Source organism: Salmo salar, chromosome 01 (genome assembly GCF_965601325.2).
Source record: "Salmo salar chromosome 01, fSalSal1, whole genome shotgun sequence".
NCBI lineage: Eukaryota > Metazoa > Chordata > Actinopteri > Salmoniformes > Salmonidae > Salmo > Salmo salar.
This window is the reverse complement of record NC_138291.1, coordinates 155,070,067-155,097,154: the sequence shown is the minus strand read 5'-3', so window position 1 is coordinate 155,097,154 and position 27,088 is coordinate 155,070,067. Positions and strand designations below refer to the sequence as shown.

The 27,088-nt window shown below is 43.0% G+C and overlaps 1 protein-coding gene across 1 annotated transcript in view; it reads left to right on the top strand.

The window, feature by feature from the left end:
- The window catches only part of LOC106566402 (transmembrane protein 132D-like), a 47,358-nt gene extending 22,656 nt beyond the window's left edge, over positions 1 to 24,702 (top strand). The window contains exons 3-9 of the mRNA XM_082974405.1: positions 13,564 to 13,707; positions 16,170 to 16,341; positions 17,628 to 17,771; positions 20,516 to 20,724; positions 21,512 to 21,809; positions 22,009 to 22,080; positions 23,245 to 24,702. Coding sequence (XP_082830531.1) covers positions 13,564 to 13,707; positions 16,170 to 16,341; positions 17,628 to 17,771; positions 20,516 to 20,724; positions 21,512 to 21,809; positions 22,009 to 22,080; positions 23,245 to 24,702 — 2,497 coding nt within the window. The remainder of the gene's footprint in view (positions 1 to 13,563; positions 13,708 to 16,169; positions 16,342 to 17,627; positions 17,772 to 20,515; positions 20,725 to 21,511; positions 21,810 to 22,008; positions 22,081 to 23,244) is intronic.
- The last annotated feature ends 2,386 nt before the right edge of the window (positions 24,703 to 27,088 follow it).

Here is a 27,088-nt window from a genome sequence, read left to right as displayed (position 1 = left end):
CTTTGCATCATCATCTGTATATTGTCCCCCCATCATCATCATCTGAATGTTGTCCCCATCATCATCATCTGAATGTTGTCCCCCCATCATCATCTGAATGTTGTCCCATCATCATCATCTGAATATTGTCCCCCATCATCATCATCTGAATATTGTCCCCCATCATCATCATCTGAATGTTGTCCCCATCATCATCATCTGAATGTTGTCCACCATCATCATCATCATCTTAATGTTGTCCCCCATCATCATCATCATCTGAATGTTGTCACACCATCATCATCTGAATGTTGTCACACCATCATCATCATCTGAATGTTGTCCCCCATCATCATCATCTGAATGATGTCCCCCCATCAGCATCATCATCTGATTGTTGTCCCCCCGTCATCATCAACTGAATGTTGTCCCTCCATTATCATCATCTGAATTTTGTCCCCCATCATCATCATCTGAATGTTCCCCCATCATCATCATCTGAATGTTGTCCCCCATCATCATCATCTGAATGTTGTCCCCCATCATCATCATCATCATCTGAATATTGTCCCCCATCATCATCATCTGAATGTTGTCCCCCATCATCATCATCATTTGAATGTTGTCCCCCATCATCATCATCTGAATGTTGTCCCCCATCATCATCATCTGAATGTTGTCCCCCATCATCATCATCATCATCTGAATATTGTCCCCCATCATCATCATCTGAATGTTGTCCCCCATCATCATAATCATTTGAATGTTGTCCCCCATAATCATCATCTGAATGTTGTCCCCCCATCATCATCATCTGAATGTTGTCCCCCATCATCATCATCTGAATGTTGTCCCCCCATCATCATCATCTGAATATTGTCCCCCATCATCATCATCATTTGAATGTTGTCCCCCATCATCATCATCTGATTGTTGTCCCCCTTCATCATCATCTGAATATTGTCCCCCATCATCATCATCTGAATATTGTCCCCCATCATCATCATCTGAATGTTGTCCCCATCATCATCATCTGAATATTGTCCCCCATTATCATCATCTGAATATTGTCCCCCATCATCATCATCTGAATGTTGTCCCCATCATCATCATCTGAATATTGTCCCCCATCATCATCATCATCTGAATATTGTCCCCCATCATCATCATCTGAATATTGTCCCCCATCATCATCATCTGAATATTGTCCCCCATCATCATCATCTGAATGTTGTCCCATCATTATCATCTGAATATTGTCCCTCATCATCATCATCTGAATGTTGTCCCCCATCATCATCATCTGAATATTGTCCCCCATCATCATCATCTGAATGTTGTCCCCATCATCATCATCTGAATATTGTCCCCCATCATCATCATCTGAATGTTGTCCCCCATCATCATCATCTGAATGTTGTCCCCATCATCATCATCTGAATATTGTCCCCATCATAATCATCATCTGAATGTTGTCCCCCATCATAATCATCATCTGAATTGTTGTCACACCATCATCATCATCATCTGAATGTTGTCCCCCATCATCATCATCTGAATGATGTCCCCCCTTCAGCATCATCATCTGAATGATGTCCCCCCTTCAGCATCATCATCTGATTGTTGTCCCCCCGTCATCATCATCTGAATGTTGTCCCTCTATTATCATCATCTGAATTTTGTCCCCATCATCATCATCTGAATGTTCCCCCATCATCATCATCTGAATGTTGTCCCCCATCATCATCATCTGAATGTTGTCCCCATCATCATCATCATCATCTGAATATTGTCCCCCATCATCATCATCATTTGAATGTTGTCCCCCATAATCATCATCTCAATGTTGTCCCCCATCATCATCATCATCATCTGAATATTGTCCCCCATCATCATCATCTGAATGTTGTCCCCCATAATCATCATCTGTATGTTGTCCCCCCATCATCATCATCTGAATGTTGTCCCCCCATCATCATCATCTGATTGTTGTCCCCCTTCATCATCATCTGAATGTTGCCCCCCTCTGCATCATCATCTGTATATTGTCCCCCCATCATCATCATCTGAATGTTGTCCCCATCATCATCATCTGAATATTGTCCCCCCATCATCATCTGAATGTTGTCCCATCATCATCATCTGAATGTTGTCCCATCATTATCATCTGAATATTGTCCCTCATCATCATCATCTGAATGTTGTCCCCATCATCATCATCTGAATATTGTCCCCCATCATCATCATCATCTGAATATTGTCCCCCATCATCATCATCTGAATATTGTCCCCCATCATCATCATCTGAATATTGTCCCCCATCATCATCATCTGAATGTTGTCCCATCATTATCATCTGAATATTGTCCCTCATCATCATCACCTGAATGTTGTCCCCCATCATCATCATCATCTGAATGTTGTCCCCCATCATCATCATCATCTGAATGTTGTCCCCCCATCATCATCATCTGAATGTTGTCACACCATCATCATCATCTGAATGTTGTTCCCTCCAAAAGCAATCTCTGAAGCTGTAACAGACCTCATGGAGGAGGATTTCTTTCTTTGATCCTGTTTGTGATGTTTCAAACAGGTAGTCAGCTAAGATGAAATAGTAATGAGACGTTTGTATGTTATAAGACAATGCCCTGCTAAGCAATTAATATTCCAATTCAAAGACCTACAGTACCTATGAGAGCAAATACACTGAGTATACAAACCATTCGGAACTCCTTCGTAATATTGAGTTGCACCCCCTTTTTCCCTCAGAACAGCCTCAATTCGTCTGGGCATGGACTCTACAAGACGTTGAAAGCATTCCACAGGGATGCTGGCCCATGTTGACTCCAATGCTTCCCACAGTTATGTCAAGTTGCCTGGATATCCTTTGGGTGGTGGACATTCTTGATACACGGGAAACTGTTGAGCGTGAAAAACCCAGCAGCGTTTCAGTTATTGACACACCAGTGCACCTGACACCTTCTACCATACCCCGTTTAAAGGCACTTAAATATTTTGTGTCAAGGCTTAAAAATCCTTATTTAGCCTGTCTCCTCCCCTTCGTCTTAACAAGTGACATTAATAAGACCTCTAGCAGACAGCTATATAATTATTAATTAGTTAGACATTTGCTGCTGCTCCCTCTGTTATTGTCTATGCATAGTCGCTTTAATAACTCTACCTACATGTACATTTTACCTCAATTAACCTTGAGCCCCGCACATTGACTCTGTACCGGTACCCCATGTATATAGCCTCGCTATTGTTATTTTACTGCTGCTCTTTAATTATTTCTTACTTTTTTAGGTATTTTCTTAAAACTGCATTGTTGGTTAAGGGCTTGTAAGTAAGCATTTCACTGTAAGGTCTACACCTGTTGTATTCGGCGCATATGACAAATACAATTTTATTGGATTTTATTGGATTTTTTGGGCACAGTTAGGTAACCATGAAAACTGGCATAACTGGCACGCAGATCTTTAGAAATAGTAGGCTCAATTGTAAATTGACACTCCGCATGAAAAAGTTTGCCGACCCCTGCTATAGACTATATGAAGCCACCTATGACAGTGTCATTGTCTCCTGCACTTCCCACCAACATTGTTGCCTGCGCTTCCCACAAATGTTTATATTTGCCCGGGCCAACTTGTTGCTGTCTGATGCTATTGTGTTGCCTGTGCAGTAGTTACACTATCTTGGTGATAATTATATATATTTTTGAAACATCCCTACATCCACACTATAGCTAAATAACTTAGCATTATTTAATGATGCTTTTCCAGCAAGATTGATGTGTTGAATATCTCATTTTAATTGAGGAAGATGAACACACAAACTGATAGAGTGAGAGGTGGAAATGCATTATACCAGAGGCAGGTAGGCTTCAGGTAGGGATTAGGGATGTAGAAGATGATGATGATGAAGTAGGCCTAAAGCAAGAAGTTAAGAAGTTAGGTAATCATAAATTATTTGCATTATCTCAATTATCATTCTGTCACTGCATTACAATGTACATTTGTTTTAGCCAACAATTGGTATTGTCTTTGAAGCAAAAAACATGACATGTATTTTGGGGAAATGCTCTAAATAGCATGTTGTTCAGTTGTGTTTATTTTCATACCAAAACATGAAACCAAAATTGCGCTAGCCTACTGGGTAAATTAATAATATTATCTATTAGGCCTACAGCTATCACAACCTATATTTTAAAAGCAATAAAATAGGTTTTGGGTTTAAATGATCACCAAAAAGGAGGGCTACCTCACCTCCCAATTCCCAATTCAATGAACCCCTGGCTATCAGATTACAACAAGGTTTACAAGGCTGAGTTAAAATGCCGATATTAAATTCAAAGCAATCGGCACACTGCCTAAACGGCTGACTTGCAAAGCAAACTGGTACTGTCTCTGCTTTCTAAAAGTGAGAGAAAAGGGTGCAGGCTGGCAGCTGCTCTCCGAGCGATGCTCTGCATGGTCCTAAAGACAGCCAAGAATCCGGACTCAAATTATTTGAGCAATCATAGAGATCCTATTAAATTAATAGAGAGGCTGTCATAAACCCTCAAAGTTACAGAATGGGGTGAAATTGGCAGACATTATGGTGAGGGAGAAATCCAAACCAGTCAAATTGGAATGAATAGCCGTAGAGGCATACTCCTGATTTTACTTATGCTGGGGAAAAAAGACTTGTGATATATCAGAAAATGTGTAATAGAATTATTGTCAACCTAAAATATTGTCATATAATCATAAAAACAGTTTATATGGGGTTTCATACCAATTTTCTGTATAACGTCTCTACAATATATGTAAACACAGACCATAAATGTCTCAAATGTATTTTCTTGGAAAGCTGAGAGTGTTATTATATAATTCAATATCAGTACTTGTTGCATTTGCAACTTGTCTAAGTCCTATCATCAACTGATTGGATTGGCTGCATTGATTGAATGGAATGTTGGCATATTGGCAGTTCATTTGAAACAATTATGGAATAATTCCTCTAAAACTGGCTGGCTAGCTACAGTAGCTAACAAACACACAGTGCAGATAAATTCTTCAAATTCATTATTTTACACAATATCTTATCACATCACTGGCAAACCATGGTTGACCAACTCCCTGACCAAAATGGCTGACCTTTAAATCAAATCAAACCAAGCTTTATTTATACAGCACATTTCAAACATGGAATGCAACGCAATGTGCTTTACAGGAAAATAACAAATAAAAACAATGAAAATAAAAGCTGAAATATTTACTGCACTACAAACATAAGATAAAAAAACTAAAGAATTACACAAACCGAACGACTAAAAAGCACCCTAAGGAAAAGCTAAGCAAAAAATATGTGTTTTAAGATATCTTTTAAATATGTACACAGTTTCGGTCCCCCTCAGGTTCTCTGGCAGGCTATTCCAGAGACTCGGGGCATAATAACTAAAGGCTGCCCCTCCATGCCTCTTGGTCCTAGGTTTTGGGATAGTTAAAAGACCAGATAACTTGAGGGACCTACTGGGTACATAACTTAAAAGCATGTCTGACATGTATTGGGGTGCACAATTGTGGATTGATTTAAAAACCAATCATCTGAAAATGAATTCTAAAACTCACAGGCAGCCAGTGCATAGACCTTAAAACCGGTGTAATGTGTGCTCTCCGTCTGGTCTTGGTCAGTACCCATGCTGCAGCATTCTGTATGTTTTGCAGTTGAAAAGTCTTTCTTGAGTAGACCAGACAGGAGAGCTTTACAGTAGTCAAGTCTGCTTGTAATAAAAGCATGGATGAGTCTCTCTGTATCAACCTGAGATAAACGGACGCACCTTGGCAATGTTCCTCAGGTGGTAAAAAGCTATTTCAGTCACTTCCTTATGAGGAATTTAGGAATTTAGTTCAGAATCTGAAACAACACCTAGGTTTTTTACCTGGTGTTTTATCTTTAATGCCAGTGAATTCAAATGTGCGGCTAGATTCTCTCTCTGTGCTTTGGCTTCAACAATATGTACCTCAGTCTTGTCTTGATTTTGCTGGAGAAAGTTGTGAGCCATCCAAGTATTTAAATAACTATTACGGTTTAATAATATATCCATGGACCTAAAATCATCTAGTGACACTGAAATGTAAAGTTGTATATCATTTGCGTAGCAGTGAAAATTAATGCTGCGCTTTCTGACAATGCTGCCAAGGCGTAACACACAGTATATACTGTAAACTGAACAGTACCAGACCCAAAATCGAACCTTGTGGAATGCCACATGTGATATGTATTTTCTCTGAGTTATGTTCACCAAGGGTGACAAAAAAATCTTTACCGGTTAAATAGGTCCTAAGCCAATTTAGAACTGGACCGGAGAGGCCAACCCACCTCTCTACTCTGTCCAGAAGGACATCATGGTCAACAGTGTTGAATGCAGCACTTAAATCCAAGAGTACAAAGACAGAGAACTGTTTGGCATCTGTGTTGGTTCGAAAATAATTTACAAGTTTAACTAAGGCTGTCTCTGTGCTGTGGTGGGCACGAAAACTAGATTGGATTTTTTCAAAAATAGAGTTGGCACTTAAAAAATCATTTAGCTGTTTGAACACCAATTTCTCCAGAATTTTGCTTAAGAATGGAAGGTTGGAGATTTCCCAGAAATTGTGAAGAGCTGAAGAATCTAGATTACTTTTATTCAGAAGGGGTTTCACCACAGCAGTTTTTAGTGCAGTGAGAAATTGCCTGGGAACAGGGAATGATTAACAGCTTGCACTTTTTCAGATATTCATTTAAAACTGTTTTGAAGAAGGTGGTGGGGATAGGATCAAGAAGGCAGGTAGAAGGCTTAAGTTGTGATATCACTTTCCTGAGCATGTCTGTGTCAACCAGGTAAAACAAGTACATAATGCCTTTGCGTGGTAGGCTAGGGCACATATCATCAAACTTCTCATCAGGTCTTGCTTGACTGATACCCAGCCTAATGTTGGTTATCTCTGAAATATGCCGCAAACACATCACATTCCCAGTGGGTCAGAAGTTTACATACACTCAATTAGTATTTGATAGCATTGCCTTTAAATTGTTTAACTTGGGTCAAACGTTTCAGGTAGCCTTCCACAAGCTTCCCACAATAAGTTGGGTGAATTTTGGCCCATTCCTCCTGACAGAGCTGGTGTAACTGAGCCAGGTATGTAGGCCTCCTTGCTCCCACACGCTTTTTCAGTTCTGTCCACAAATGTTCTATAGGATTAAGGTCAGGGCTTTGTGATGGCCTCTCCAATACCTTGACTTTGTTGTCCTTAAGACATTTTGCCACAACTTTGGAAGTATGCTTGGGGTCATTGTCCAGTTGGAAGACCCATTTGTGACCAAGCTTTAACTTCCTGACTGATGTCTTGAGAAGTTCCTTCAATATATCCACAAAATTTACCCTCCTCATGATGCCATCTATTTTGTGAAGTGCACCAGGCCCTCCTGCAGCAAAGCACTCCCACAACATGATGCTGCCACACCCGTGCTTCACGGTTGGGATGGTGTTCTTTGGCTTGCAAGCCTCCCCCTTTTTCCTCCAAACATAAAGATGGTCATTATGGCCAAACAGTTCTATTTCTGTTTCATCAGACCAGAGGACATTTCTCCAAAAAGTACGATCTTTGTCCCCATGTGCAGTTGCAAACCGTAGTTTGCAGTTTGCTTTTTTATGGTGGTTTGGAGCAGTGGCTTCTTCCTTGCTGAGCAGCCTTTCAGGTTATGTCAATATAGGACTCGTTTTACTCTGGATATAGATACTTTTGTACCTGTTTCAACCAGCATCTTCACAAGGTCCTTTGCTGTTGTTCTGGGATTGATTTGCACTTTTTGCACCAAAGTACGTTCATCTCTAGGAGACAGAACGTGTCTCCTTCCTGAGCGATATGATGGCTGCGTGGTCCCATGGTGTTTATACTTGCGTATTATTATTTGTACAGATGAATGTGGTACATTCAGGCTTTTGGAAATTGCTCCCAAGAATGAACCAGACTTGTGGAGGTCTACAATTCTTTTTCTGAGGACTTGGCTGATTTATTTTGATTTTCCCATGATTTCAAGCAAAGAGACACTGAGTTTGAAGATAGATCTTGAAATACATCCACAGGTACACCTCCAATTGCCTCAAATGATGTCAATTAGCCTATCAGAATCTTATCAAGACATGACATCATTTTCTAGAATTTTCCAAGCTGTTTAAAGGCAAGTCAACTTAGTGTATGTAGACATCTGACCCACTGGAGTTGTGATACAGTGAATTATAAGTGAAATAATCTGTCTGTTAACAGTTGTTGGGAAAAATTACTTGTGTCATTGTCATAAAGTTCGTCGTCTGAGGAGGAGAAATCATCGGACCAATATGCAGCGGTTAAGGTGCTCATCTTCTTTTTATTTAGAAGGAAAAAACAACAAAACAAATGACGAAAAACAGTCCCGTAAGGTGCTCAGACTATACAAGGAACAACTACCCACAAAACCCATGAAGAAAAACCCCTACTTAAATATGATCTCTAATCAGAGGCAACGAGGATTAGCTGCCTCCAATTAGAGATCAACCCAAACATACACAACAGAAATAGAAGAACTAGAAAGGAAAACTTAGAAATAGATAACATAGATCAAACCCAACATCCCAAAACACACAAAACAAACACCCCCCTGCCACTCCCTGACCATACTATAATAACAAAATAACCTCTTTACTGGTCAGGACATGACAGTACCCCCCCAAAGGTGCAGACCCCGAATGCACCTCAAAAACAACAACCCACAAAAAGAAACCCAAACATAAAGGGAGGGAAGGGAGGGTGGCCACCGTCACCGACGGTTCTTGTGCTACACCCCCCCCCCCCCCCCTTCCCAATACTCCCCCCTACGGAGGTGGCTCTGGCTCCGGGCTTAGTTCCCAATCTAACCTGCCCACCCCGCAGAAGACTCTGGGTTGCATACCACTGCTGTAGGCTCTGGATCGCAGGGCGACTCTGGCAGCTCTGGACTGAAGGGCGACTCTGGCAGCTCCGGACTGGAGGGCGACTCTGGCAGCTCCGGACTGGAGGGCGACTCTGGCAGCTCCGGACTGGAGGGCGACTCTGGCAGCTCTGGACTGGAGGGCGACTCTGGCAGCTCCGGACTAGAGGGTGACTCTGGCTTCCTGGATGGATTGTCCTCGGGGTTTCGCTTGCCAAATCAGTTCTGTTATACTCACAGACATTATTTTAACAGTTTTAGAAACTTTTGAGTGTTTCCTATCCAATACTACCATGCATATGCATATCCTAGCTTCTGGGCCTGAGTAACAGGCAGTTTACTTTGGGCACCTCAGTCATCCAAACTTCCGAATACTGCCCCCTAGCCTTAAAAAGTTAAAGAACACCCTCTGTGTTCTGTTAGACAAGTAACTCTTTATCCACATTATAGCAGGGAGTGTAAAGCCATAACACATACATTTGTCCAGCAGCAGACTATGTTCAATGATGTCAAAAGCTGCACAGAAGTCTAAGACAGACCCCACAATCATTTTATCATCAATTTCTCTCAGCCAATCATCAGTTATTTGTGTAAGTACTGTGCTTGTTGAATGTCCTTCCCTGTAATCATGGTGAAATTCTGTTGTCAGTTTGTTTACTGTAAAATGGCATTGTATCTGGTCAAACACAATTTTTCAGAAGTTTACTAAGGGTTGGTAACAGGCTGATTGGTCAGCTATTTGAGCCAGTAAAGGGGGTTTTACTATTCTTGGGTAGCGGAATGACTTTAGCTTTCCTCCAGGCCTGAGGGCTCACGCTCTCTTGGAGGCTTAAATTGAAGATGTGGCAAATAGGAGTGGCAAAATCGTCTGCTATTATCCTCAGTAATTTTCCATCTAGATTGTCAGACCCTGATGACTTGTCATTGTTGACAAACAACAATAATTTTTTCACCTCTTCCACACTGACTTTACGGAATTCAAAAGTACAATTCTTGTCTTTCAAAATTTGATCCGATATACTTGGATGTGTAGTGTCAGCGTTTGTTGCTGGCATGTCATCCCTAAGTTTGCTTATCTTGCCAATGAAAAAGTCATTAAAGTAGTTTGCAATATCAGTGGGCTTTTTGATGAATGAGCCATCTGATTCAACAAATGAAGGAGCCTAGTTGGAGTTTTTTTCCAAAATTTCATTTAAGTTGCCCCAAAGCTTTTTACTATCATTCTTTATATAATTTATCTTTGTTTCCTAGTGTAGTTTATTTTTCTTTTATTTAATTTAGTCACATTATTTCTTAATTTGCAATATGTTTGCCAGTTGGGCTGCCAGACAGTTGGGCATGCCAGACTTAATTGCCATACCTTTTACCTCATCCCTCTCAACCAGACAATTTTTCAATTCCTCAAGGGGATTTAACAGTTTTTACAGTGATTTTCTTAATCGGTGCGTGCTTATTAGTAACTGGAATAAGTAGTTTCATAAATGCATCAAGTGCAGCATCTGGTTGCTCCTCATTACACACCACAGACCAGCAAATATTCTTTACATCATCAACATATGAATCACTACAAAACTTATTGGATGACCTCTTATAAACTACATTAGTCCCAGCCTTTGGAACTTTGGTTTTCTTAGATATGGCTATTATATTGTGATCACTACATCCTATGGATTTGGATACTGCTGTAAAGCAAATATCTGCAACGTTAGTAAAAATGTGATCAATACATGTTGAGGATTTAATTCCTGTGCTGTTTGTAACTACCCTGGTAGGTTGACTGACAACCTGATCCAAGTTGCAGGTACTGGTTACAGTTTGAAGTTTTTTCCTGAGTAGGCAGCTTGATGACAGCTAGTCAATATTTAAATCACCCAGAAAATGTACTTCTCTGTTGATATCACATACATTATCAGGCATTTCACACATATTAGATACAGATACAGACTGTTAGCACTTGGTGGTCTATAGCAGCTTCCCACAAGTATGGGCTTCAGGTGAGGCAGATTAACCTGTAGCCATATTACATCAACAGTATTTAACATTAGATCATCTCTAAGCTTTACAGGAATCTGGTTCTGAATATAGACCGCAACACCGCCTCCGTTGGCATTTCTGTCTTTTCGGTAGATGTTATAACCTTGTCACAGGATGTACCCGTGACAAGGTCTATTCAACGCTGGTCTGACACTCTGTGAAAAGGGTTCTACATGGAATCCAAAAGGGTTCTACCTGGAACGAAACGGGTTCTACCAGGAACCTAAAAGGGTTCTTCGAAGGGTTCTATGGGGACAGCCGAAGAACCCTTTAAGGTTCTAGATAGCACCTTTTTTTCTAAGATTGTACAGGCATACTGGTAGAAGGAACATGTAGAGCTTCCTCTAGGTTGATTTTTGACCAACCACTGCATGTTTTGATGTGAATGTGTGTTATGTGAGAGTTTGCCTGAAGGCAGCTTTAGAATCTGAGCCTTGTGCTGACTATGTCAGGCTGCTATCATTATCTGAGGCTCTCAGGTGATCCTTAGATAGCTTCACCTCACCTGCAGCAGTCAATCATGGTTCAATAACACTCAAAAATATTATGCTGTTGAGATCACCTCAAGTGTTCCCCTTAAGTAGCCTGTGAATTTATGTGTGTGTTAACTGACCTGTGTGTGTGTGTGTGTGTGTGTGTGTGTGTGTGTGTGTGTGTGTGTGTGTGTGTGTGTGTGTGTGTGTGTGTGTGTGTGTGTGTGTGTGTGTGTGTGTGTGTGTGTGTGTGTGTTAACTGACCTGTGTGTGTGTATTAACTTCTCTAGGGCCAGTGGGACGATTTCATGCCACCTACGTAATAGCCAGTGGAATCCCGTGGCGCGTTATTCAAATACCTTAGAAATGCTATTACTTCAATTTCTCAAACATATGACTATTTTACACCATTTTAAAGACAAGACTCTCGTTAACTTCTCTAGGGCCAGTGGGACGATTTCGTCCCACCTACGTAACAGCCAGTGGAATCCCGTGGCGCGTTATTCAAATACCTTAGAAATGCTATTACTTCAATTTCTCAAACATATTACTATTTTGCACCATTTTAAAGACAAGACTCTCGTTAATCTAACCACACTGTCCGATTTCAAAAAGGCTTTACAACGAAAGCAAAACATTAGATTATGTCAGCAGAGTACCCAGCCAGAAATAATCAGACACCCATTTTTCAAGCTAGCATATAATGTCACATAAACCCAAACCACAGCTAAATGCAGCACTAACCTTTGATGATCTTCATCAGATGACAATCTTAGGACATTATGTTATACAATACATGCATGTTTTGTTCAATCAAGTTCATATTTATATCAAAAAACAGCTTTTTACATTAGCATGTGACGTTCAGAACTAGCATACCCCCGCAAACTTCCGGTGAATTTACTAAATTACTCACGATAAACGTTCACAAAAAACATAACAATTATTTTAAGAATTATAGATACAGAACTCCTCTATGCACTCGCTATGTCCGATTTTAAAATAGCTTTTCGGTGAAAGCACATTTTGCAATATTCTAAGTAGATAGCCCGGCATCACAGGGCTAGCTATTTAGACACCCACCAAGTTTAGCCCTCACCAAAGTCAGATTTACTATAAGAAAAATGTTATTACCTTTGCAGTTCTTCGTCAGAATGCACTCCCAGGACTTCTACTTCAATAACAAATGTTGGTTTGGTTCAAAATAATCCATAGTTATATCCAAATAGCGGCGTTTTGTTCGTGCGTTCAAGACACTATCCGAAAGGGTAAAGAAGGGTGACGCGCCCGACGCGTTTCGTGACAAAAAAATTCTAAATATTCCATTACCGTACTTCGAAGCATGTCAACCGCTGTTTAAAATCAATTTTTATGCCATTTTTCTCGTAAAAAAGCGATAATATTCCGACCGGGAATCTGTGTTTTAGTACAAAGAGAGAGAAAATAAAAACATGTGGTCGCCTCGTGCACGCGCCTCAGTCTCATTGTCCTCTGATAGACCACTTACTAAAGGCGCCAATGTTTTTCAGCCAGGGGCTGGAATTACATCATTCAGCTTTTTCCCGGGTTCTGAGACTTTAACTATAGATTCATGTACATACTACCTCAATTGTCCCGACCAACCAGTGCTCCCGCACATTGGCTAACCGGGCTATCTGTGTTGTGTCCCACCAACCGCCAACCCCTCTTTTTACGCTACTGCTACTCTCTGTTCATCATATATGCATAGTCACTTTAACCATACCCACATGTACATACTACCTCAATAAGGCTGACTAACCGGTGTCTGTATATAGCCTTGCTACTCTTATTTTCAAATGTCTTTTTACTGTTGTTTTATTTATTTACTTACCTACACACACACACACACACACATACCTTTTTTTTCGCACTATTGGTTAGAGCCTGTAAGTAAGCATTTCACTGTAAGGTCTACACCTGTTGTATTCGGCGCACGTGACAAATAAACTTTGATTTGATTATTAACTGATCTGTGTGTGTGTATGTGTGTGTTAACTGACCTGTGTGTGTGTATGTGTGTGTTAACTGACCTGTGTTTGTGTATGTGTGTGTTAACTGACCTGTCTGTGTCTATGTGTTCCAGAGCCACAGTGAGGAAGGGCATGTCGTTCAGTACAGCGAGGCCCAGTGACTCAGCCTTATGGGACATCGCCCTGGAGCCTGGCAGAAGGGGCGCAAACACCATCTCTGTTGTGTGTCAGAGGAAGACCACCAATCCCGGGAAAAGGTGTATAGCCCTTCATTTTCCTCAAACATCTTGAGTTTTGTAGGCTCTCTTAAATCTTAATAATGGCCTTCCTTTGTCATGTTCTTACTGGTATGAGAAGTGTGAGATTATTGATGTACAGCATTTGTCCGAAGAGAAAGGTAGAAGAAACAAACAGGTTGTTTCTTATAGCTTTCCAGATTCTTAGAATTATCTTCGTTAAAATGTCAGGAAGAAGAACAGATTGCAATTCTAGGACTTGATCGAGGGAAAAAAAACTAATTAATTTAATCAGTTGCCTTGTTGGTGTGGTCCCGGCAGCTGTGCAGACAGCCGTTTATTGTGTGGAGCAGATCTCTGTTACATTGTGGTTAATCACTCTCCTTGTAAATAGACTGAAGTGACTATTCAGTACTTTTTGAACTGATAGATGTGGCACAGCTGCACTGATATTTGCTTAAGGCACTTATTTCCCTGGTTTCTATAAGATATGTTATACGTAAATTGGGCCCAGAGTTTTCCCTGGTCAGGTCATGTGATCAGGAAAAACTCTGGGCCCTAGTTATAATCTCACGGAATATGGGCCAGTTTCCAGGACAGAGATCAAGCCTAGTCCTGGACTAAAAAGCATTCCACAATGGAGAAATAGACTGTAGCACTAATCTGTGTCTGGGAAACCTGCTCTGTAACTACAAGGAATAACATACAGTAGATGACAATGTCAATCAGTTGTTTGTAAGGCTCTTTGAGATTATCATGATATCAGTAATAACATTAGTAATCCTCCTGTCTATCGCAGTGGGGGAGGGATCAACTGTGTTGATATGAACAGTTTAAAATATTTCTCCATGATGTCACTGACGGGATGGTGACAGGTTAACAACCTCTCCCTCAACATCAGCAAAACAAAGGAGCACGCCCCCATCCTTATCAACGGGGCCGCCGCGGAGACGATCAAAAACTTAAAGTTCCTCGGTGTACACATCTCCGAGGAGGTGAAATGGCCAAACCACACAGCACCTCAAGATGCTGAAGAAATCTGGCCTGTCCTCGAGGGCCATAACAGTGTTCTACAGGAGGACCATCGAGAGCATAGTGTCGGGCTGCATCACAGCCTTGTACGGCAACTCTACCGCCAGTGACCAAAAGGCGCTAAAGAGGGTGGTACGCTCAGCCGAATGCACCATTGGATGCACACTGCCTGCCCTCCACGACACCTACAACACCTCATGTTGCAGGAAGGCCAAGAAGATCATCAGGTACCCCAGCCACCCGAGCCATGCCCTGTTCTTCCCGTTTCCATCACTCAGACGTGGGCAGTATGGGAACATCATGGCAAAAACTGTAAGACTGGCCAAAAGCTTCTACCCCCAGACCATCAGGCTGCTGAATAGCCACCACTAGTCAGCACAGCGTCAATTATGTCAACATGAACAATTATGTGGTGCTATCATAACACTTCCTGATCCAGATGGAAAAACACACCTCTGCCCAGCAACCTCCTAGAACATACCATCCCCCTCAGACAAACACACACACACACACACTCCAACCCGGCTCAGCGCGCCGCCTGTCCGGCCCACTTATCTGTAATCATCAGTAATCCTCAGTGCGTTATCCGGGCTTAACCACTGGCTGGCACATTCCGGGCAAGATAAGGAGCCCAGATATTTCAAGTCCTGGTTGCGGTATTAACCAGTGAACAGACCAGTGAACGCCCAGAGGGGTGGACAGAAGTTACCCCCCTACCCACCCTAGCACTCTGAAACTGATGATAAGACCACAGATTTACAAGCTACGACCCCCAAAGCCCCCAGAGAGGGTTTCCAGGAAAAGAGTGGAATCATGGTGAAAATGTTCCCCATAGAATCCTGTCCAATCTCTTTTATTGATGAATAAGTATATGTAGAGCAAAGCTATCTCGAGGTCTAAGCTGAAGAGGCTGTAAAAGTTGGGGGAGGGGGATTGATCTGCGGGCCTGATCTGAGAATGAAAGAGAGATGGAGAAGAGATGGAGGAGACAAATGGACAGATGACGAAGGAGGGAGATATTGAGGAGAGAAGATGAAGAGAGCAGGAGGGAGGGAGACAGTGAGTAATACAACACAGTAAACCAACACAGTATCCTACTGACAGCACCAAGGACAACCACTAAGGACATCCACACATCTGTTGTCTAGCAACTGCTTGACCAAACAGAGTGCTCTGAACACCCACCCCCTCCCTCGCCACCAGTTGCCCATCTCTGTATTACATACACTATAAGCAAGGTTTAGGTTAGAATATGATCATTTTATAATAACACTGGGGGTTTGAATGTGCATGTTAGAAATAAGAGGGTCTTGTTGTTCTTGATTGCAGCATACATCTTGATGATTGCAGTATTCATGTCCATTCATGAGCTGTGACACATTGTATTGAATGCTACAGTGAATATCAGTAGGATGCAGAATGTGAATGTAACTGTATTTCTGGATTGACAGGGGTCTGTTGGAGGTCTTGCAGCTTGACTTTGAGACCAAGGAGTTGACTGAGCAACAATTAGAGAGCCAGATGATCACATGGCGTTTGGAAACAGGACACATCAAGGATGTTGGCGTCATGAGGATCTATACCACCCAGAGAGACTACGTAGGCCTGACACCACTGGTCATGGTGAGGAGCATGTGTGCGTGCCTTTTATCTGTGTGCACGTGTGGCATTTTATTTGTATGCGTGCATGCACCTGTGTGCAGATGCACCTGGGTTTGTATGGCACAGCAGTAGTTGCATTAACAGTAACACCACCACTTTATTCTCCCTGCAGCGTGACAGTAAGTTGAATTACAGTCATGCTGGATGTGCAATTAAGTACTGTGTGGGTCTACCGTAAATGTATGTCTATTGCACTCTCATCTGGTTTGATGTTTTATGGAGGAGATGTTGGCTATAAAATAACAATAAAATGTGTGTGTACACGATTGAGAGAGCCCTGGAGAGGGGGATGTCAGGGGGGTGTCGATGTGGTCATTGTTGTACAGCTGAGTGCCAGCTGTATTGGCCTCTAGCTTTGATAACATCAGGGCTGTTCTGGCCCAGGTCACACTCTCCTTCAATGTTAAAGCAGTTGACGTTCATTGAGGATCAAACAGCCCCCGATAGGGAGGAATGAAACATCTTCATAACGAAGCCACAATGCTTTATACAATTTTTCCAAATGTACAAGTACAAGGTATAGATCTGGTTTGTCAGAAGATGGTATTACCACCTGTGTACTTGTGACAGGAATTAATCCCTTTTTCAAAGCGGTGTTGGTACTACAAATCCCATAGGGATTGCTTCAGTACAGTAGGTCTGTACAATACAATACAACTTTATTGTACTGGTAGTCAGTTTGGGTGACTTTCTGAATTGCGGTCAGCAGCTGTTGTGCTGTGCTGCTGAGTTCAGAATGACTTACAGGCTGCCCTGCAACATCTGTCGAGAGCTGCGATTAAATCTACATCAGCTGGGCCATACAGTCATCAGCCACTGTATCAGCCCCCTCGCCTTCTAGATTAGAACAAATATTATTAGAGAGTATCATGGCCAGAAAACACTTTAAAACCCATGTTCAACGAGGGGTTATAGAGCTATAAGAGAGATCTTATCAGCTGTAGACCAACCTTGATTTGTCTATTTATGTTTAGGAGGTAAGCAGTTAAACATATGCACAGACTTAACTGTATAAGGAAGTGCGTGAGTGCGTGTTCATGTAATTGTATTATTGTGCATTTGTGTGTGCGTTCATGCGAGTGTGTGTACATGTGCATGCCAATCTTTGTGTAAATGTGTGTGGGTGTGTATGTGTGTGTGTGTTCTTGTGTGCATGCATGCTTACATGTGAAGGCCCATTTTTGAATGTGAGTGTGTGGTTATATGCCTGCCTCACACGGTCACTCTGTCCCGTCTGTCCCCTGTAGGACAGTGATGTGCTGAACACAGCTGTTCTGACTGGTAAGAAAGTGTCTGCCCCAGTCAGGACTCTGGCTGTGGAGGCTGACGGCACTGTCACCGATGTCACCAACTATACCAACTGCAGGTCCACTGACGAGAACGTGCTGAAGGTACAGCTTTGGAAGCCCTGTTTCAATATTCACTTTTTCTCTACAGGTGTAGGATCTTAATTTGATCACCTTGTTGCAGGAGAACTTTGCTGCAATGCAGGACATTTAAAACTTGTAGTGTATTTGAGGTTTAAAAAGGCTGCTGAAGTTTATAATTTCCACTTTGAAATTTCAGACTTGATTTTCCCTTATGAAAAATGTATCAACCCCTACAAAAATGTCCATGAATTATAATCCACATGATAATTAACATGTCCTGTTGCTGCAGGATTATTTTCCTGCTGCAGCAAACTGGCTCAAATTGAGATTCTATATCTACGTATCTGTATGTTGTAAGAGAACAAGACAAACGTCCTTATGACAATCATATTCAGAATCATTCAGAGACCATAATAAAAATCATACTTGCATGTGAAATGCATGTTATTCGAGCAGATCTCGTGGAGCCAATGGCATAGGGACTTTACTCAATTAAGAGAGAGAGAGACGGAGAGATGAAAAGAGACAGCGAGGGGGCGAGACAGACAGAGACAGACAGAGAGAGGGTGACAGAGAGAGAGACAGAGGGAAACAGAGAGAGAGAGAGAACATTCACCCAGCAAATTTTGAAAAAGCTAGATAAAGAGCAGGAGTGCAAGTGAGGAAATTATATTATAGCCTAGCATTTTCCATTAAGAGGTTACTCACTTGAGCTAATCTTTTCAAGGTAAGGGTGGGTTTGTATTTCTGTATTATCACTTATGAAGACTGTAGAAATGTTTCCAGTTATTATATCACTCTCTCTTCCCAGTCAGTGACCCCTCTTAGAGCAAAGGGCCTCACTGGGTTAGGGTAAAGGATCATCCGGTCTCCCGAGCATGGATATATTTCTATACACATACACACAGATCAGGGGCGAAAATCTGATATCCACTTTGGAGGGGACAATTACATGAAATTTTCTCAAGAGCAATTCCTGAGGGGGACACCAAAAGTAGTGCTGTAACACATAGCCTACATTGTAATATGGTAAATGTATATTGAGGAACCAAAGAAATAAGGTGTTTGCCGTACTCCTAACTACCGGTACCCAAAACTACACAACTAATCACAACAGCAATACCATTGCCTTTAACAAATCTTAGTTCAGTCACCAGTTTAAGTTGAGAGTGGGGGTATCCATGGCATTTTCCAATTATGTTCCGATTTTACAAGTCAAAAAAATTGAGAACCTTTCATAATGTTGCCAAACAAAGACTCAACAAACTTACCTGAGACTCCCTGTCTCTGCCAGTCTGTCCCTGCATATCTGTCCCCAACTCTGCTGTCTGTGTGCTATCTGTTCCCTGCTCTACCTAATGACATCATTGTGAAACATTTCCATTAGAATTTGATTTCTTTCTTATGAACATTTTATCAACTAGTCTTTGAGATATTAGGCTACTAGGGTTCTTACTATGCGTTTTGGTGTATTGAAAAATACTCTGATGTCCGTCTTTTATTTTTCTGCCATTTTTCTACCTGGCTGGCTACACACACAGTGTGTAGGTTATTTACAGTAGGAGATGGGCTTCTATCATCTTCAATCATTCTATATGGGCTTCGATCTAAAAGGTAGCTAGCAAATGTGAAACGGATTAAAATGACAAGAGTTGACAGCTGTATGAGTTCACCATTTACACAACATATGCTGCAACCTTTTGTAATTTTAATAGTTTGTTTCATATTGGCTGGCTTCCAACAATAGCTGAATTTGCAAAGCTAGCGAGCACCAATTCAGTTTCAGTGGTGTTTGCTATAATCTTTGCTACCCGGGTTAAATAAAGGTGAAATAAAATAAATAAATAAAAGTTCCCTTGCGACAATTTAGCTTTTGCAACGAGACCATTAAATATACTTAAGACAATGGTAGATGTTTGGACTTCAGTTTATCGCTAACCTTATCACAGGGACTTTGAAGCACTGACTTACATCATCTGCATGCTGATTCCATCTTTGACGACGCCACATAAATGGAATAGGTACTAGCTAGCTTAATAGTTAATATTTGTGCGCTAGCTCTGCATATTCAGCTAGTGTGTGTGTGCGCGATTGACTGGATGAACCTCACGGTAGTTACGTAGCAAGCTAAGGAACAGGCAGTGGATCAAACCATTGTGAGGCAAAGGGCGGGGGGGTCGCAATCTTTTGAAACTTAAAAACGCGCTATTAAGTGTCTATAATCAGCACAATTGCTTTCATTGCGTATTATTAATATTATTTAAATTACATAGTTATGTTTTAGTGATATATTGGGGGGGACAACTCCTATTTTTCCCAGGAAGGGGGGGTCGTGTCCCCCCCGTTCCCCCCGGGATTTCCGCCCCTGACACAGATATAATATGATGGTTCCACAGCATGCTCTTTCTTTCTTCTGTCTCTGTCAGCACTTAGATTTATAAACCTTAGATGGCTAAGGGCTAGATCAAATCCGGACTGCATAAGATCTGCGTTATAACACAATTGAACATTTTACAGTAATTTCCGATTGAACAGACATATGCAGTGGAAACATTTTAATCGCGCTATAATGTGGATACTCGGTGGCCCAGATTGAATCTAACCAAAGCCTATGTGACAATGGGCACAGGAACCTCAAATGACATAGAAATTAATGGGCTAGTACATTATGGGCAAATAGACTTCAGCTTGCTATCCATGTCACATAACTCCTCATGAAGAGGTTGTGTTCTTTAATAGCTCAGCATCCCCCTGTGTCCCCCCAGGTGTCGGATCGTTGTGACTATGTGTTTGTTAATGGGAAGGAGACAAGGGGGAGGATGAGGATGGTGCTCAACTTCACCTACAGCTACCTGAGTGCCCAACTGGAGATGAGTGTGTGGATGCCCCGCCTCCCCCTGCTTATCGACATAGCCAACCCCGAACTCAGCCAGATCAAGGGCTGGAGAGTCCCCGTGGCCGCTGGCAACAAGAGGTATGTTTTTGCTTTTAATAACAACTCTCCAGATACCAATGTTGGCCACATATCAATGTAAGACTTTGTCAATACTATTTAGAAATCCACAGAGAGAGCTGATGAGAGAGCTGATGCCAAGACCTGCTGCAGCAAGGCTGGAGTTTGGCATTCGTGAAGGATTCAAAGAAGGATTTGATTGACAGTTTGTTTGCACAAAACTTAATAACAAATCATCACAAGAGCCACTAGTAGTGACCCACTGCATAGTGACAAAGGATGAAATCCAATACCATTATTTGACAAATCTAAGTAGGAGTCCTAAAGCCTGTTTGTTTAGAAGTCTCATAGACAAGAGCTGTGCTGTTCAAACAGATAGATGATTCCAATAATACAGTAAGTACTATGAGAGAGAGGGTAGGGAATAGAAATCTTCCAGCTTATCAGCCTTGACTAATGCATATTGCTGTACTCTATAATAATAATCTATCATCACATCACTGTTAGTTACATTAGTGTGTTATTCCCCGTAGAAGGGCCATAGACTTGCTCTCAGAAAACAGGTCAGTAGGGTCTCACTCAATACTGAATGTCTTACCGCTGCCTGGTTCTTACTCAATACACTGAGGTGGATGGATGGATTGTGTAGGGTGTTGTTGTTTTCTCTGGAGCTACACTCTATGTTTACATGGTTATGGTTGGTGTCAGAGCTAGCTACCCAAACCCATTCAACTCTCAGATTTTTCTTGAACCTCTTCCATCTGACAGTTTTCTCGTAAGAGATTACAATTAAGTGTTGTTTTCTCAGGACCAGCTGGGACAGTGAGGAAGAGGAGGAGATGAGGAAGAGCAGAGGCTGCATGCTACAGTACCAACACACTGTGGTCAGGGTGCTCACACCCTTTGTGGCCGAGCCGTCGGACCCATCTCCAGACCCCATGGTAGGGGGATTGGGAGGGTCTCTGGAGACTTTCCTGGGGCCAGACTGGCAGGTGGATGTCACCAGGCTGGTGCGCTACTCTCTCAGGGTAGGAGACCAATCTATAGCCAGACTACAGGCTGGGACTGTACTGCAGGGACGCGCTGCAGGGACCACCACTCTACAGGTAATGTGTGTATGTTTGTGTGTGTGCATGTGTGTGTGTGTGTGTGTGTGTATACTAATGTGTGTGTATAATGTTGCAGGTGATGTCTCCTCTGTCTGACTCGATCCTGGCTGAGCGGATGGTCAGGGTTCTGGAAGACAAAGTGAGTGTGACAGAGCTGGGAGTGCAACTGGTCTCTGGCCTCTCTCTGTCCCTCCAGCTCAGCCCAGGGAGAAACATGGCCATCTTTGCCACGGCTACAATACAGGAAGTCATGCAGAGACCCAAACAGGTAAATAAACAAATTATGTTATATCAAACCTCATTCAAAACTATTATACAAAATAAAGTACATCCAAAGAACAAGCCCCAACTTCACATTGTGCCATTCTGAAGCTGAGGGGGGGGGGGACGGGGACGATTAGCAATAGTGGAAAACCTGTACCCTCAAAGCTCTTCACAGATATTCAGCAAGAAAATAATACATTTCACAGTGAATAACAGTAACCTGCTAGCCTAGCAGCATGTGGTTTGTCCCTGTGATTCCTGTGTGTGTGAGTTAATAGTGTCCACAGCTCAGGATTGTAGTACTGTGGCCACGCTGTGAGCCAGACAGAGTGCATGGACGCAGTTTAACAGCTCACACATTAGCCATGGCAGCATGCCCATTCAAAAACACTTCCCAAACTGTGAGTGGGGATACCATTAGGCCAGCACTATGACAGCCCTGTGCTGCCAGGGGCCTGGCCAATCGCTAACTTGACTCAGTCAATACTCAACCTATTAGAACGGAGTTAGTGCACATGCTCATTTGTTTCTATGATGGGCCATGTAAAGTACAATTCCAATCTATGCAAATGTATTTCACCTCAGAATATAGGCCATGCCTCTGGCTCCAATCGTTCATTATCAGCTAACAGCTCTATGGTTCTATTGAACTGACTGTGGTGGGAGTAATTCATTTACATTGCGCCCTCTGGTGGCTAGTGCTAATGGTTTGTATTCTCCATCTATACTGATATTGATCCCCTGTGGTTAAATTGAGTTTCATGCCATGATGTGATAGGACTGTGGTCTGTGATACAATAGCCCCCAATCTAATTATAGTGAGATTAACAGAGACAATTCTTAGATACCGACAAAATTAGGGATTAGCTATCATGTCAACCCAACGGACAAAACGCTAATGCAGGAATTGAAATAACTGTGCAATTGTGAATCACTGGGTTGCATGAGAATTCTGTGGAAAGATGCAAAATCAGCTCCTGCTTTACCACCTACTCTTATGCATTGACACATCTATTTATGAGAGTGAATATTTGGAAATGAATTGATGTTCTGTATGTCTGACACTCTGCACATGGGGAGAATATTGATTTCCTGATTGTATTTTGACCTATTTTAGATAATTCCAAGCCCTCTCCTTATCCTGTCTCTGTGTTATTTCCATGTTAAGGAGGCACTGGTCAGCTGCTGGATCCAGTTCAGCGACGGCTCAGTGACCCCTCTGGACCTCTTTGACCGCAGCGTCTACTCCCTGACTGTGACCTCCGGGGACAAGAGTGTGGGGACCGTGCGCCGGACCCCCCAGTCAGCATTTGTGGTGGCGGAGGGTGAGGGTCAGGGGGTGCTGGTGAAAGCTGAGCTGAGGATCTGTGAGGAGTGCCAGAAGTCTAAGAGGAAGAGCAAGCTGGTGGTGGGCAATGGGCTTCTTAGGGTCACTTTCCAGAAAGGCAGCAGGATGGACGGAGGGGTCACTGGTGGTGGTGCTACTGGCTATGGCAGTGAAGGTTCAGAGTCAGAGGTAGAGCCTGAGCCAGTCATGACATCACCACGGGAACTCACGCCAGTTGTGACCTCACCACGGGCTCTGACCGAGGGAGACGGAGACAGACGCTCGTTCAGGAGCACCGTGCCAGACTGCCAGGACAGCACTGTAACTGATGTCACCACGTCAACAGCCAGGGATCAGAAAGTGGCTGGAGGTGGCATCTCTACCATCAGAGAGGGCATCAGCAGCACCACCACCAACACTGATAGTAGTACCACCATCAGGGGAAAACCTGGCATGGACAAACCTCAGGTGTCTGGCAGACCTGGCAGAGACAGAAGCCTGGGCAGAGGACAGGGGCTGAGGAGAGACTGGGGGAACCTGGTGGAAAACCCCAACCAGAAGAAAGAGATGCCCAAAGCAGAGGCACCACCCCAGAAAGAGCAGCCCAAGCCACCCCAGGTGGTGGAGAGTGACCTGGTGAAGACGTTCAAAGCCATGTCAGACCTGGAGATTGGCATCTTTGCGCTGGTGGGAGTCTCTGTCCTGGCCATCCTGGCCTTCCTACTCAACTGCGCCTCCTATAATCTCTGCTTCCGGGTCAACAAGACCCCTGCCCAGGGCAACCCAGACCCCAACGGCCCCAAGGAGCATAGGCACGACTGGGTGTGGCTGGGGACCAGCACAGGGCCAGCGCCGCACAACCCACCCCAGGTCTCCACCATCAAACGGGAGAACCACGGCTCTATTGAGTCCCACTGCAGCCTGCAGAGACAATGCTCCACAGATAGCCACCGGGCTCTGGAGAGCAGCCTGAGTATGAGTGCTATCCCAGAGAGGACTGCCACCTTGGGTAGGAGGAGCAGCTCCCAGCAGGTTCCCACCCTGGACCCCATGGCTCAGGGTTCAGCCACCCTCCTAGCCAAGCCAACCCGCAGCGATCCACTCCACTCCCCCACCAGCAAGAGGAATCAGGTCCAGTTCACCACCTTCACCACACTGGACATTAAGCACTTGGCTGCCCTGAAGAGGAACGGAGTGGACTTTAACTGGGCCAGTCAGGCTGGGGGAGCTGGGGAGCCTAAGGGGCCACTACCTGACATGCTATGGCCTGTAGTCACACCCCTGGGCCAACCACAGTGATACTCCACATGGGTTCTGTGTGTGTGTGTGTGTGTGTGTGTGTGTGTGTGTGTGTGTGTGTGTGTGCGTTTGTGTGTTCTGAACCTGTTTAAGTGTTTAAATGTGTACAACTTAGTGAGGATACACTTTCTAGTACACATGGAGTATACACATATTAATAGGTGTAAGGTCTCTTCCTTTCCATTAAGTCACACACATGACCAAATTACCAAATTAATGACCAGACCTCATTAATACGGGATGGTGAAAAGTGTTGTATGCTTATAACTGCAAATAATGTACTGTATATTTCTACAGATTATTGTTTACACATTTCTAACTGTTTAAATGCATTTAATTACTGTTTCATTTCATGTCACTTTTGAACATTTGTATGGGAAAATGCATCATGATATATTTGTATGTGGTTATACACTTTCCAGGCTTTGTATATTTCTATGACTCCTCAACAGAATAGCTTTAGAGTTTGTTCAATTTGTCAGAGAAAATGCAATATTTATAAAATATATTATTGTAAAGTTATTTTATGCATACCCCCCTTTTCAGTGGATATTTATTCAAATTGTATGTGTTATACAAATACAGTTCAGAGTTTGAATTTAATATTTGCACCAAACAAACAATTAAGTTACCTCTGCTACAAGACTTCCCTTGGGAGAAAGAGTTTTTCCATTTGTAAAAAAAGGTCTAATCTTGTCCTCAGCACAGAGTAATACATTTTAAAAGAGATAATTCATTTTATCATGTGTAAATGAAGACAAATGGTGCTCTGTCTGTGCAATACTGTTGCCTTTTTTAGGTTGAAAAGGGATGTTAAATTCCTATGAGATTTATAGTGGAACTGAAAGCATTTTAGCAAAATCAAATCTTATTTAAAATCTGTTCATAAAAAGGAACAGGCCTTCCTGTGCCATCGGGTGCTGTAGGTGGCCTGGAGGGCGGGTAGTTTGCCCCCGGTAATGGGTTGGGCAGACCACACCACCCTCTGGAGAACCTTGCGGATGCAGGTGGTACAGTTGCCATACCAGCCCAACAATATGCTTTCAATTGTGCATCTGTAAAAATTTGTGAGGGTTTTAGGTGACAAGCCACATTTCTTTAGCCTCCTGAGGTTGAAGAGGCTCTGTTCGCCTTCTTCACCACGCTGTCTGTGTGGGTGGTCCATTTCAGTTTGTCAGTGATGTGTACGCCAAGGAACTTGAAGCTTTCCACCTTCTCCACTGCGGCTCCGTCGATGTAGATGGGGGCTACACCCTCTGCTGTTTCCTGAAGTCCACGATCATCTTCTTTGTTTCGTTGAAATTGAGTGAGAGGTTGTTTTCCTGGCGTCACACTCCCAGATCCCTCACCTCCTCCCTGTAGGCTGTCTCATCATCGTTGGTAATCAAGCCTACTACTGTTGTGTCATCTGCAAACGTGATGATTGAGATGGATGCGTGCTTGGCCACGCAGTCATGGGTGAACAGGGAGTACAGGAGGGAGTTGAGCAAGCACCCAGTGTTGAGGATCAGCGGAGTGGACGTGTTGTTTCCTACCTTCACCACCTGGGGGCGGCCTGTCAGAAAGTCCAGGACCCAGTTGCACAGGGCAAAGTTCAAAACCAGGGCCTGAAGCTTAATGATGAGCTTGGAGGGTACTATGGTGTTGAATGCTGAGCTATAGTCAATAAACAGCCTTCTTACATAGGTGTTCCTCTTGTCCCGGATAGGGAAGTGTGCATAGTGATGGTGATTGCATCGTCTGTGGATCTATTGGGACAGTAAGAAAATTGAAGTGAGTCTAGGGTGGCAGGTAAGGTAGAGGTGATATGATCCTTTATTCGTCTCTCAAAGCACTTCATGATGACAGAGGTGAGTGCTACGGGGTGATAGTCATTAAGTTCAGTTATCTTTGCCTTCTTGGGTACAGGAACAATGGTGGCCATCTTGAAGCATGTGGGGACAGCAGACTGGGATAGGGAGAGATTGTATATGCCCGTAAACACACCAGCCAGCTGGTCTGCGCATGCTCTGAGGACGCGGCTAGGGATGCTGTCTGGGCCGGCAGCCTTGCGAAGGTCAACACATTTAAATGTTTTGCTCACGTCAACTACGGAGAAGGAGCAGGTAGCAGGCTGCATCGGGGTCACTGTGTTATCCTCAAAACATGCGAAGAATGTGTTTAGCCTGTCCAGAAGCAAAACGTTGGTCTCGGCGACATGGCTGGTTTTGCTTTTGTAGTCCGTGATTGTCTGTAGTCCCTGCCACATATGTCTCGTGTCTGAGCTGTTGAATTGCAACTCCACTTTATCTCTATACTGATGTTTATCTTGTTTGATTGCCTTGTGGAGTGAATAACTCCACTGTTTATATTCTGCCATATTACCAGTCGCCTTGCCATGGTTATT